The 14,081-nt window shown below is 34.4% G+C and overlaps 1 protein-coding gene across 12 annotated transcripts in view; it reads left to right on the forward strand.

Annotated features, from left to right (window-relative positions):
• LOC123590304 (coiled-coil domain-containing protein 7-like) overlaps positions 1 to 14,081 on the forward strand; it is a 292,262-nt gene that overhangs the window by 165,853 nt on the left and 112,328 nt on the right. For all 12 annotated transcript variants that reach the window (XR_006708711.1, XM_045463300.1, XM_045463308.1 and 9 more), the window contains 3 exons: positions 9,617 to 9,727; positions 10,831 to 10,941; positions 13,816 to 13,935. Coding sequence is in view for 11 of the 12 variants with exons in the window: in XM_045463300.1 (XP_045319256.1) it covers positions 9,617 to 9,727; positions 10,831 to 10,941; positions 13,816 to 13,935 (342 nt within the window). In the remaining variant the exon portion in view is untranslated. The remainder of the gene's footprint in view (positions 1 to 9,616; positions 9,728 to 10,830; positions 10,942 to 13,815; positions 13,936 to 14,081) is intronic.

Consider the following 14,081-nt stretch of genomic DNA (forward strand, 5'->3'; position numbering starts at 1 on the left):
GGAACCCTGTTGCAGAGATCAGCAGAAGAAAAGATCAATGAAACTGATTCACTGAAAGAATAAAATTGATAAAACTAGCCACATTATAAAAAAAGGAACCCAAATAGATAAAATCACAAATGAAAGAGGAAAGATCACAACCAACACTACAGAAATACAAACAATTATAAGAAAATACTATGAAAATTATATGCCAACAAACTGGGCAGTCTGGATGAAATGGACAAATTCCTAAAAACATACAAACCACCAAAACTGAAGCAGGAAGAAATAGAAGAAATAAAAAACTTGAACAGACCCATAACAAGCAAAGAGATTGGATCAGTAATCAACAATCTCCAAACAAACAAGAGTCCTGGGCCAGATGAGCTCCCCGAATTCTAACAGACATTTCAAGAAGAGTTATTACCTATTCTTTTCAAACTGTTCCAAAAATAGAAATGGAATAAAAGCTTCCAAACTCATTCTATGAACCCAGTGTTACCTTAATTCTAAAGCCAAACAGAGGCCCTACTAAAAAGAATTACCAATATCTCTGATGAACCTGGATGCAGAAATTCTCAATAAGATACTAGCAAATCAAATTCAACAACACCTTAAAAAATTATTCACCATAATCAAGCGGTACTTTTCCTGGGCTGCAGGGCTGGTTCAATATTCACAAATCAATCAACATGAGGCACCACATTAATAGAAGAAAGGACAAGAACCATATGATCCTGTCAACATGCAGAAGAAACATTTGACATTATTGTCAAAATCCATTGTCAGAATCCATTATTGATAAAAAAAAAAACCCTTAACAAAATAGGGAAAAATGGAACATAACATTATAAAGATCATGTATGAAATATTCACAACTAATATTATCCTCAGTGGGGAAAACCTGAGAGACTATCCCCCATGGTCAGGAACAAGAAAAGTGTGCCCACTCTCCCCATTGCTATTTTACATAGTACTAGATGTCTTAGCCTCAGCAATCAGACAACAAAAAGAAATAAAGGGCATACAAATAAGCAAGGAAGAAATCAGAATTTCACTATTTGTAGATGATGTGATACTCTATGTAGAAAACCAGAAAGGCTCCACCAAAAAATTTCTAGAACTAGTACATGAATTCAGCAAAGACTCAGGATATAAAATCAATGTGAAGAAATCTGTTGCAGTTCTATATACCAATAATGAAGCAGCAGAAAAAGAAATCAAGGAATTTATAATTGCATGAAAAACAATAAAATACCTAGGAATAAACCTAACTAAAGAGATAAAAGATCTGTACTTTGAAAACTATAGAAGATTTGTGAAAGTAAGTGGAGGACACAAAGAAATGGGAAAACATTACATGTTCATGGATTGGAAGAAAAATATTGTTAAAATGTCTATACTACCCAAAGTAATCTACACATTTAATGAAATCCCTATCAAAATAACACCACAATTCTTCACAGAGCTAGAATAAACAATCCTAAAATTTGTATGGAACCACAAAATACCCCAAATAACCAAAGCAATCCTGATAAAGAAAAAACTAGAGGTATCAAGATTCTGGATTTCAAGCTACATTACAATGCTGTAATCATCAAGAAGGTATGATACTGGCAAAAATGGACTTGTCGAATGGAATAGAAAACCCAGAAATAGGCCCACAACTATATGGTCAACTAATCTTCAACAAAGCAGAAAAGAATATCCAATGGAAAAAAAGACAGTCTGTTAAACAAATGGTACTGGGAAAACTGGAAAGCAACATGCAAAATAATGAAACTGGACCACTTTTTTGCACCAACCAAAAAATAAATTCTAAATGAAAGACCTGAATGTGAGACAGGAAACCATCAAAATCCTAGAGGAGAACACAGGCAGTAACCTCTTTGACCTCATCTGGAGCAACCTCTTTCTAGACTGGTCACCCGAGGCAAGGGAAATGAAAGCAAACATAAACTACTAGAACTTCATCAAGATAAAAATCTTCTGCACATTAAAGGAAACAATCAACAAAACTCCCAACGGAATAGGAGAAGAAATTTGCAAGTGACATTAGATAAAAGGTTAGTATCTAAAATATATAAAAAACATCAACCTCAACACACAAAAATCAAACAACCCACTTAAAAAATGTACAGAAGACATGAATAAACCCTTTTCCAAAGAAGACATCCAGCTGGCTAACAGACACATGAAAAAATGCTCAAAATCAATCATCATTTGAGAAATAAAAATCAAAACCATGATGAGATACCACCTCATACCTGTCAGAATGGCTAAAATTAACAACACCAGAAGCAACAGGTGTTGGTGAGGATGCAGAAAAAGGGGAAACCTCTTGCACTGTTGGTGGGAATGCAAACTGTTGCAGCCACTCTGGAGAGCAGTATGGAGGTTCCTCAGAAAACTAAAAATAGAACTACCCTACAACCCAGCAATTGCACTACTAGGTATTTCCCCAAGGGTACAAAAATACAGATTTGAAAGAGTACATGCACTCCAATGTTTTAGCAGCGCTATCAGCAATAGCCAAAATATGGAGAGAGCCCAGATGTTTATCTACTGATGAATGGGTAAAGAAGATGTAGTGTATATGTATGTATGTGTATACACTCAGTCATCAAAAAGAATGATATCTTGCCATTTCCAATGATGTGGAGGATGCTAGAATGTATTATGCTAAGTGAAATAAGAAAGACAAATACAATATGTTTCTATTTATATGTGAAATTTAAGAAAGAAAACAGATGAACATATGGGAAGGGTGGGGGAGAAGAGAGGGAAACAAACCATAAGAGACTCTTAACGATAGAGAACAAACTGAGGGTTGATGGAGGGAAGGTGGTGGGAGATGGGCTAGATGGGTGAATAGGTATCAGGGAAGGCACTTTTTGTGATAATCACTGGATGTTGTATGTAAGTGGTGAATATGGAATTATATTCCTAAAACCAATATTGCACTGTATATTAACTAAAATTTAAATTAAAAATAAAAAGAGACTGTGTTTCCCCATTGTATATTATTGGCTCTGTTCATAGTTTAATTGACTGTATATGTGCAGGCTTATTTCTGGGCTCCCAATTCTGTCCCATTGATATGTGTCAGTTTTTATGACAATACTATATTGTTTTGATTGCTATAGCTTTGTAATATAGTTTGAAATATGCAAGTGTGATGCTTCAAGCTTTGTTCTTTCTCAAGATTACTTTGAATGTTTGGGATCTTTTGTGGCTCCATTTAATTTTAGGATCATTTGTTCTATTTCTATGAAAATACCATAGGAATTAAAAAAATTTGAATTTTGATTTCAGTAATGTTAGCATACATTGTTCTATTTGTTTCAGGTGTACAATATAGTGATTTAATAATTCTATAGATCAATCAGTGCTTCTCAAGATAAGTGTACTCTTAATCTTCACCTATTTTGTCCTGTTCTTTTATTTGAGACATATTCCTCTGTCTCCTCATTTTGTCTGTTTCTCTGTGCTAGGAAAGTCAGTTATATCTCCTACACTTGAAAGTAGTGGCCTTATGAAGAAGGGTTTCTATAGTGCCCTGCAGAGCAGTGTCCTCTGTTCACCTGAACCTGGCACTTCAGAGGTATCTCCTATGTGTGTTGCATGTGCTCTGCTATTGTGGCTGAGAAGTTACATGAATTTTTACCTGTTGTGGCCAGTGCTTGGTCCCTGTAGTGTTAGTGATCCAGTCTGGGGCTGCCTTAGGCTTGAGTTGAGTTAGACCTGGCATTTATCAGAGATGCAGTATCATTGAACTGCAGGGTGTGTTCCCTGTGTTGTCTCCTGTGAAGCTTTCATTGGTGGGTGCGGACCACCCCACCCACTGCTGGGATTGTACTGTTCTCTCCTCAGGGGGAAGAGTCACTTTGGAGTGGTGCTGGCCCCAATCAGGGCTGCTTACATATTAAAGTCTTATGACATCACTTTGGATGGGCTCTGGTCAACAGTATATTGGAGGGGGAAGATCTGCAGAAGCCTGTGGACAGGATGTATGGTGTTAGCAATTTAGGAATCAAGTGTTAGGGTAGTGCTGGTTCGCAAAGGTGACCATGTGTTTAGGCTAGAGGGTGGGAAAAGAAATGGCTGTGGGTAGGTCCTTTGTTCCTGGAGAGTCTCCCAAGGATCTCTGCCCCTCCAGCACATGCTTTGGGATAAGTAAACAAATATTCCTACTTAATGGCCCAGGTGTTTTCCAAACTGCTGTTTCTATGCTGTATTTCTGCAGGGCTGTGTGCTGTGCTGTCTCTTTTAGGGCAGGGATTCAGTTTCCTTTCACCCTCCCAGCTCCCAGAGAGCCGAGCCCAATACTTTTTAAAGTTTCAGGTCTTAAGTCCCACTGTTTACAAGAACTCACAAAATTCAGCCCGTCTGGTTTTCAAAGCCAAATGTTATAGGGATTTGTCTTTGCCATTTGGGCTCCCCAGTGTGATAGGCTGTTTCTCTCCCGTCTCCTCACCTGCAGTGCCCTTTGCTCCTGTGGACAGTCCTATGGGTCCCTTTAGCTCCCCTCTGCATCTCTGCCCTCCCTACCCTTTTCAGTGTGACAGCTTCTCTACATTTAGCTGTGGAGTTTGTTCTTACTGTCTTTGGGTCATTTTCTGGGTTATTTACACTGATGTGAGTGTTTTCCAGTTGTATCTGTGACATGGTGAGCTTAGGGTCCTTCTACTCTGCCATCTTCCCTGGAAGTCATCATTGGAATTTTGATAAGGATTGCATTGAATCTCTTGATTGTTATAGGTGGTGTGAATATTTTCACAATATTAATTCTCTCAATCCATGAGCATGGAATATCTTTCCATTTATTTTTGTCTTCTTCAATTTCTTTCATCAATGTCTTATAGTTTTTAGGGTATGGGTCTTTTGACCCCTTAGTAAAATTTATTCCAAAGTATTTTATTATTTTGAATGCTATTGTAAATGGACTTTTCTTAATTTCTCTTTCTGATAGAGTTGTAAGAGTACAGATCCTTGTCTTGTTTCTAATCTTAGAGAAAAACCTTTCAGGTTTCCACTGTTGATCTTATTAGCTGTGGGATTATCATATGTGGTCTTTATTATGTTGAAATACATTCCCTCTATAAGCATTCTGTTGACAGTTTTTATCATGAATGGATGTTGAATTTTGCCAAAAGATTTTTCTGCATCTATTGAGGTAATCATATGATTTTTATCCTTCATTTTGTTAATGTGATGTGTCACATCGATTGATTTGCAGATGTTGATCCATCCTTGAATAAATGCCACTTGAATATGGTAAATAACCCTTTTAATGTTATTAGAACTTCTTTTATCATTCGTATTTCTAACAACATTCTCTTCATGATGATATATGTATTGCCTAAGATAATAAAACCTTTTTGTAAAGCTCTCCCCCTTTCTTTCTTAGCCCTCACCAGAATCACCTTTAATGTCCATTTTTCCAACAATCTTTTTAAGGTAATCTAGTTTTTTTTTTAAGTTTATTTATTTGAGAGAGACAGAGGTAACATAAATTGGGGAAAGGCAGGAGAGAGAGGGAGACAGAGAGAATCCCTGATGTTGGGCTCAGACTCACAAAACTAAGATCCTGACCTGAGCTGAAACTGAGTCAGACACTTAACTGACTGAGCCACCCAGGCACCCCTAGTTTTTTTTGTTTTTATCATGCTGTTCAAAACTCTTGTAGTTTCCTACCCATTACCCAATTCCAAAGACATTTCAACATTTTTTTTGTACTTGTTACAGCAGTAGCCCACTTCCTGATCCAAAAATCTGTGTTAGTTTGCTTAAACTGGCATAACAAAATACCATAAACTGAGTGGCTTAAAGAACAAAAAACTATTGTCATACAGTCAGCAAGTAAAAATCCAGAATCAGATGTTTCATGCCTCTTTCCTACCTTCTGGTGGTTTTCTGGCAATATTTGACATTTCTTCTCTTATAGATGCATCACCCTGATCTGTGCCTTCATCTTCATATGGTGTTCTCCCTATATATGTGTCTGTCTCTGTGCTCAAGTTTCTTGTTTTTATAAAGATACCATTTATATCAGATTAAGGCCTAGTATAATGACCTCATTTTAACTGGATTACCTTTTTAAATACCCTATTTCCAAATAAGGTCACATTCTGAAGTAATCAGGGATAGGAATTCTATACTTTTTGGCAGGAGTGGACACAGTTTTACCCCATAACCCCTTCATTATAGTGTGAAGGATTGTGGAGATCACAGCTAATTATGCACCAATATCCAGAAGGCCTAATAAATTGAGTTCTGAACTTGGTACAGGACCATTATTTTCCACTAGGGACTCTGGGACCTTGGCCCAACCCCTAGTCTTGCATATTTTTGAAAGCTGAGACATCTGTTTAAAGTTGACAGGGCTCTTTAATTCAGCCCTAGATTCTCTGGGAGGCACAGAAAGAATAGCACATGTATTAATCATAAGAGGATCATTCTGAAGACTCTAATTGAGCAGACTGCTGGAGCCACAGGCCACCCACTACTTGACCATGAGTCCCTTGGTAACAAAGCTTATCAGTCTCCTCTTTAGGAACCTACTGTTGAGTAACCAGATCTAGAGATTTCTTTGGGATACTCTAGCCTAAATGGTCTAGGGGAGGACACAGGCTTACCATTTTTACATCACTCTTTCTTCTGGTCAGTCTTTGCTATCTGGGCAGGAGCCATGTTTTACAAACTCAATAATTGTCAGTGAAGATCTGGATTATGTCTCAAACTGATCAACATGACCTTTAAGGAGGTTTAATTGAGTTCAATAACCCATAAGAACTGGATGAACAAACCTCATTTGTACATCTAAGAGACCAGTAGGGTGGCTCACAGGAAACTATATCCATGGAAGGATGATTCATCCATGTTGTTCAGTGCCAAAGACCTCATCATGTGTGGGCCAAATCTCTCAGAGTCAATATACTATCCAGCTGAGAATGTAGATGGTGTTGAGTGCTTGCATTCTTCCAACCCAGTGCCATCCTCCTGTTTTTCCTTAGGCAAAGTGGCTGCTGTTATTGTACTCTGGAAGTGGGGGGTCTTTAATGTCATACCCTCGAGGTGCCATTCTCACTAAGTTTAACAAGATTACCCCCTTCATTAAGGAGGCAAACTATCCAAGTCTCTAAGAGTGTCAGATTACTAAACAAAGTGATCCCAAAGAGCTCTTTGTTCTTTTTTTATTTCAGGTATGAATCTTAACAAAAATTTGCTGTGTTGTAGGCTGTTTTTTGGTGCCAGAACCATATTTACACCTAACAATGGTAACTGGGTACAACTCAGCATTCAGAGTCTCTGATGAATTTTCTTGTCATCACTGAGGGACTATATCAGCAGTTAGGGAATTACTTCTCTAGCTTTCCTAGAGTCTCTCTTTTGGATCTGTATTTTGGACCACCGTATGAGTTTGACCAAGGAATTAGAGGCTAAAGGGAAGCACCAGTGATCCCCCTAATACCTGAAAAAGTTATGTAACCAGTTGCTACCACTACCCGAAACACCCCCAGGATCCACTAGTATTTTCTGAGTTTATTGGCATGGCTGATGAAGTACCCATGGAACACTCAGACTCTTGAAAATGACCCACTAACATCACTGGAGAGTGTCTGATGGATTTCTCTAATACCTCTCAAAAGTGCCCTATGGGAAGTTGAGGGTGTTTGCCTTCTAGATAGAAAGTCAGTGTACTCTATTAACCATTCTGCTCAGTTCACCAATTTGTCAGATAAAGCACTGACAGTTGTTGAGTTGGTCAATTAATAAGCCAAACTGAAAGTAATTTAATTACTTTATCTAATTACTATGATATTTTATAAGCAAGAGTCAAAACAGGAAAGGGCCAACTTTAACAATGTTCCATTTTTCCCCATTAAAGGAACCAGGGGAGTGTTAGATGTTCATCACAAATGCAGAGGGAGATTGTCTCTCACTGCTGAAGGATCCTCAAACAAAAGGCTCTTGCCATTTTATGGTGCCAGGATATGGAGGGACTTGGGAAGGGCTAGGAGTGGAAAAGTACTGAAAACTAAGTCAGAAAGGAGAAAGTTGTCCTCAAGGCTTCCCCAGGAAGGTAGCCCAAGCAGAGTCACCTGAACAGTACAGTGCCTCATTTGAAGTCTATGAATGGAACAGCTGGTCTAGGGAATGCTGACCTGGAGAGGCCTGAATACATGATTGTACTTCCTTGCAAAGATCAGCACACCAGCTGTGTTTTAGGCCTAGTGTGGAGTAGGAAGCTTTTTCATATGATAACTGCCAGGTAAAAACTTTGTAATTTTCTATGGGTTGAACCTGAAAGATTACACATAGGATTTTAACTTGGATCTGCACTCCATAATTTATACACTTATACTAATATATATTGAGATACACGCACACACACACACACACACACATATTCATGCATACATGTGCATGTGAACATATACATGCATATTGTGCATATACATGTTTTAGAAATCATGAGGATTCTTGGACACCTTCAATTCTAATCTCTCATGTCTCATTCTTGCCTTCCTCCATTTCATATGTGTATATTCTTTCTTCCAGTGTTAATCTTGAATCTTTATTGGAGCTAAGAGCCTGAGCATGTAGTTGCTCAATCCTATAATGCTTCAACTTCATTAAGGAACTGCTCAGCACATACCACTACAAAAATAAGTCTATTCAAATGATTTAGTGATTTTTCTTGCAATCTGCCCCCTATATTCTTGTCTAAGATTGAGGGTATTTTTCAAACACTGTATTGATGACTTATTTGGATTAGTATTGTTATTTTTATCCCTTCACTAGAGTCATTTCACTTGCATTCAGTGTTAGCTTCCTCTTCTTATTCTTGTTGATTTAATTTTATTTTTGGAATGTATAGAGAGCATTAACCTGCTTCAAAAAGCAAATATTATGCAAAAGATATATGTCCTTCTCTTTGCATTCCTTAGACTTCTCTCCCATCCCATCTTCTTATAGGTAAGTAACTGTATTATTTTCATGTTTATTTTTCCTCTATTTTGTGAATTTAATATCTATTTCTCTATTTGTTTCTGATTACTTCTTTCTGACCCAAAAGTTAGCATACTAGATACACTTTTTTAAAGAGTTTTTCCACTTAAACATTAGCTCTTTTTGTCAGTTTATAGAAATATTTATTAACTTTATGCAAATACATAAAGCAGTTTATACCATGTAATATGCCATAGATTATACTATACCATAATTTATAACATATACCTTAGTTTATTCAACAATATCCTATTCTTAAACATTTAGATGGTTTTAAATATTTTGCAATTGCAAACAATATTGTAATGAATAGACCTTGTACATATGCATTTTTGTTGGTTGGTTTATTGTTATCAATTAACCTAGTATATAAATAACCCAAAAGTGGAGACTGTTATGAAGTGTATTTGTTGCCTCAGAATATTTAGGACATAATGAGACAGCCTCAGTAGTATCAATTAAAACTTTTCTTATCATTTCCATGTCAGATCAACCATTAGGACAATTTATTTATAGCTATAAAAAGAAAATGCTATTGTACACTTGTTATAAATTTAAATCTGGAGTTTTCATAGATCTGCTTTTCCATTTAGTGAACTAAATGCATCTCTTTATTTAGCTCATTTTGGAGTACCAGATGAAAATTTAATGCTAGTGAATGAAGATTCAGTGTCACAACCCCAAATGCAAGTAGAGAAACAAATAACTTACAGAAAGAAAAGGCGCCATAGTAAGTATAATAATTATGGATAAGTTTAAATTATTTTAAACCCATCAGAAGATTTTTTTCTTTGGTTCATGAGGACACTTTTGAGCATATGTTTTATAGAAACTTTACACTCTAACCTAAATTGTGAATATGCAAAGATAACTAGAAAACAAAAGTAAAAGCATTAATACCCTCAGCCTGGAATTTCAAATCATAAGACTATTTCACAGTCATAGGACACACATTAAGTATCCACCAAGGCCCAATAACTCTCCAGTAATACCTCAAAGTATCTTTTAGCTGAATCTGTGAGATTACAGTTCTTGGGAGATTTTGACAATTGGGCACTTCTGACCTGTAATAGTGTCATTCTGACATAAGGTCAAATTGAGAAATGTGAGAGGTTTAATTGGGCCACACTGTCATCATTTGTTACTGAGAGAGAGCTGCTAGCTATGAAGTTGGTTAATTCAGACAATAAACTAATTTGAAAGTCACAATTAAGCCTTTTTTTCACTTGTGATAATATAAACAAGAGTCTAAATATAAAAGGGCACCAGCCCACCAGTATTTCAACCAGTGTTTCATAAAATGACATCAGACAAGCATCAAATGTATCAGTGCAGATGGGTAAAGAATGTCTTACATATACATATATACATACATACATACATATGTACAATTATCTACCATTATAGAAGTATTCATATTATACCAGTTCTGTAGTTGAGATATATGTATCAGTTTATTTGGCCAATCTCCATGCTTTAACATTTAAATGGTTTTAAGTATTTTGGAATTACAAAAAAGACTGTAATGAATACTCTTGTGCATATGAGTTTTCATTGCTTGGTCTATTATTGTGTATTAGCCTAAGTATAAATCACCCATGATACCTGAAGACCAACATAAAATGTATTTGTTACTTAGGTTTATTTATGAAATAATGAGACAGTTTTGAAATCAGCCATTTTCATAACAGTTCTAGCATTATAATAATTCACTTATGACCTTATAAAAATGAAGGAAAATGCTACTGTGCATTTGTTATAAATTTGAAATCTAGGGATTTCACAATAGATCTGTTTTTCCAGTTCATAGACTAAATCTATCTCTTTCTATAGCTTATTTTGGCATACCTGATGAGAATCTTATGTTTGCGAGTCAAGATTCAGCATCAAAATCCCAAGTGCAAGTAAAGAAACAAATAACTTCCAGAAAGGAAAGACGTAAAAGTAAGTATAGTAATTATAGGAAGCTTTAAATTATTTTAAATTAACCTCATCAGATTTCATTTCGTTCATGAATATGTTTTTTGGGCATATATTTTACAGAAACCTTACACTCAGATCTAAAGTGTGAATATCCTGGGGCACCTGAGTGGCTCAGTCAGCTGAGTGTCTGACTTCAGCTCTGGTCAGATCTCACGGTTCCTGGGTTCAAGCTCTGCATCGGGCTCTGTGCTGACAGCTCAGAGCCTGGAACCTGCTTCAGATTCTGTGTCTCCTTCTCTCTCTGCCCCTCGCCTGTCCATGCTTACACACTCTCTCTCTTTCTCTCTCTCTCTCTCAAAAAATAAGTAAATATTAAATATTAATAAGTAAATATTAGGCATGTATATCCTAAGATAGAGACAAAAGCAAAATTAATAATACTGTTTGGTTGGTATTTGCAAGGTCAGTAATTATTAAGTAAATGGCTTCCACGCACACTAATGAAAATTATTCACATGATTTTTTTCTTCCATGGGAAGAAAATTTGATGATTTTTTGGCATATCCAGACATTTCAAACATTTATGTTTTTTTTTTTCCTTAGCATTTCCTCTTGAAAAGCAAAACAATGAAATGATGTCACAGGAAAATCAATTTCCTGAGGAGAAAGTTGTATTTTTAAGAAACCAAGTTCAAAGTAAAAAACTTGAAACTACTAGAAATATGAATCTTGATACCAAGTAATTAAATGTAAATCTTATGAATTATTTTTAATTAAATTCAGGAGAACACTTTTGGATTTATGAATATGTCTTCAACCATATACTCTTTGGTAATGATTCCCATCACACTTTAGATACTTATTAATAATTTATCCCTTTGTTTTAAAATTACTGAATTAGATGTGTTAAATCTTACTTTGGGATTTATTTTTTCTTGCAGTTGTGGCAGCTTATGATTTATATCTTATGACACTCTGTTATTTATGGTATATAAAGTTAAGATTTATAATATCTTTCAAGGACAGAACATTTTGTCTTAATTAGGAAGTTTTTATTTATTTTCCCCCGAAACTACTTTATCTACTATTAACGTAACTCCATAAACCTCTGGTTGGTATTTGCATCATATATTTTTTTCTATCCTGTTTCTTGTATCTTTGTGATTTTGCTGTATCTCTTGCAAGAAACTTATAAGTGTAAATATCTTAAAATTCAGCTCATTCTTTGTCTTTTAAGTAGTTCTCAATCATATATAATCTAGTTATTTCTACTTTTAATTACCCCATTTCTTGGGTAATTTTTCCTACTTTTCTTTCACTTTTTCACTCTCTGTATTTTTTTATCCTTATATGTTTTTCCTTAGCCATATCTGATTAAAAATTTTTAGACTTTATTCTAAAATGTGAATACTCTAAAAAAACTAAAGAATCATTTTAAATATGTAAGTATATATAATAATGTTTATAATAATATTTCTAAATTAAATATATTTAATGTTTCTGTAAAAGTAGCAAGACTGCTTACATACACACAAGTGAAAGTATATTCACATGATATTTATATTTCAACTAGACAGGATTTGCTTATATCATTAAAAAATGACAAAACATATTGTTGGATAAATAACATATATTGTAAATCCAAAAGTTCTACCACAGATCCAGTTCTCTATTTAGTGCTTTTATGACTTTCTCCTTGAGGCCCAGAAAATGGATAAGATATCAGATGAAAATCTTTTGCCTGACACTTAAAACTGTTAGAAAGAAAAGACTCAGTAGTGAATATGATAATTATGATTATTAAATTATTTAAAATTTCAATTGATTTGAACAGACTTTTGTTTATGAATGTATATTCTGCTACAAGCTTACATACATCTATTAAGTCAGATTTTTATTGTGTTATTTAAATTTCGTATTTCTTGATTTTCTTGAATTTTGTTTGTCCTACCAATTATGGGGAGATGCATATTGAATTTTCGCATTATGATTGTGGACTTATCTATTTATTCCTGCAGTACTATTTTCATTATATTGCCAATTTTCCTTACACTGTCTGTTGTTAGGTGCATAAAAATACAAATGTTAGATAATTTCTTATGAATTCAATGATTTCTTTTTCTGAAAGGTGCCATTTTATTCTGTCTCCATTAAGGTCTTTTGACCAAAATCCTATTTCGTCTGACAGTGACATAACTATTGTGTATTTATTTTGGTTACATTTACATGACATATCTTTTTTCACCTACTTAGTTTCCAATTTTCTGTATTATTATTATTTAGTAGTGTCACTTATAAATAACCTATAATTAAATTATTTATAAATCTAGTATGACTGTCTTTGTCTATCCCTATAACATATAATCCATTTATAATTATGGTACTTATTGATACATTTGGATTTAATTATTTCTATTTTGGAGTGCTCTGTATTCTTCCTACCTGACTTAGCTTTCTTTCTATTTCATTTCCTTATTTTGGAATTATTACTTTCTAATCAGTCTAACTTTTACATCAATCCTATATGTTTTAAAATTTTTAAGTATTTAAAAAATGTAAATGCCCTTAGTACAATAAAGTCTAATTATAACTTTCTAAATGTGTGTATAAAGTAACAAAAGTATCTTCACATACTTTCAGGAAAGCACTGTGATGATTTTTATATTTAATTTTATAGTCTGTTTTGAAAATTCACCAGAATTTTGTTTTGTTTTGTTTTGTTTTGTTTTGTTTTGTTTTGTGTGTGTGTGGGGGGAGGTGTTTGATCATTTGTTTAAATTGTGTTCATTTGCTTAAATTTTATAAAACTGGAAAGAAACTGTAAGGTGTTCTTTATTAAAAATAAAGAGAGTTAACTTTTACTTTTTATTTAGTTAAAAGTCTCTATTTTTGTAGCTGAGAAAATGGATGAAAAAGCAGGTAAAAATCTTTCACCTGAAGATAATGAAGTTTTAATCTCAAAAGGCTCATCTCAAATTAAGACCCTTGGAGCTACCAGAAAAGTGGGATTTACTAGTAAGTATAATAATTAAAAATATTATTTAAAATAAAAAAAATTATTAAAAGATATTTAATATATTTCTTTCTTCAGTTCATGAATATATATATTCAATCATAAATGCATGTTATATACTGTATCATATATACATATATATATGCTA

The sequence above is a fragment of the Leopardus geoffroyi genome, chromosome B4, assembly GCF_018350155.1.
Source record: "Leopardus geoffroyi isolate Oge1 chromosome B4, O.geoffroyi_Oge1_pat1.0, whole genome shotgun sequence".
NCBI lineage: Eukaryota > Metazoa > Chordata > Mammalia > Carnivora > Felidae > Leopardus > Leopardus geoffroyi.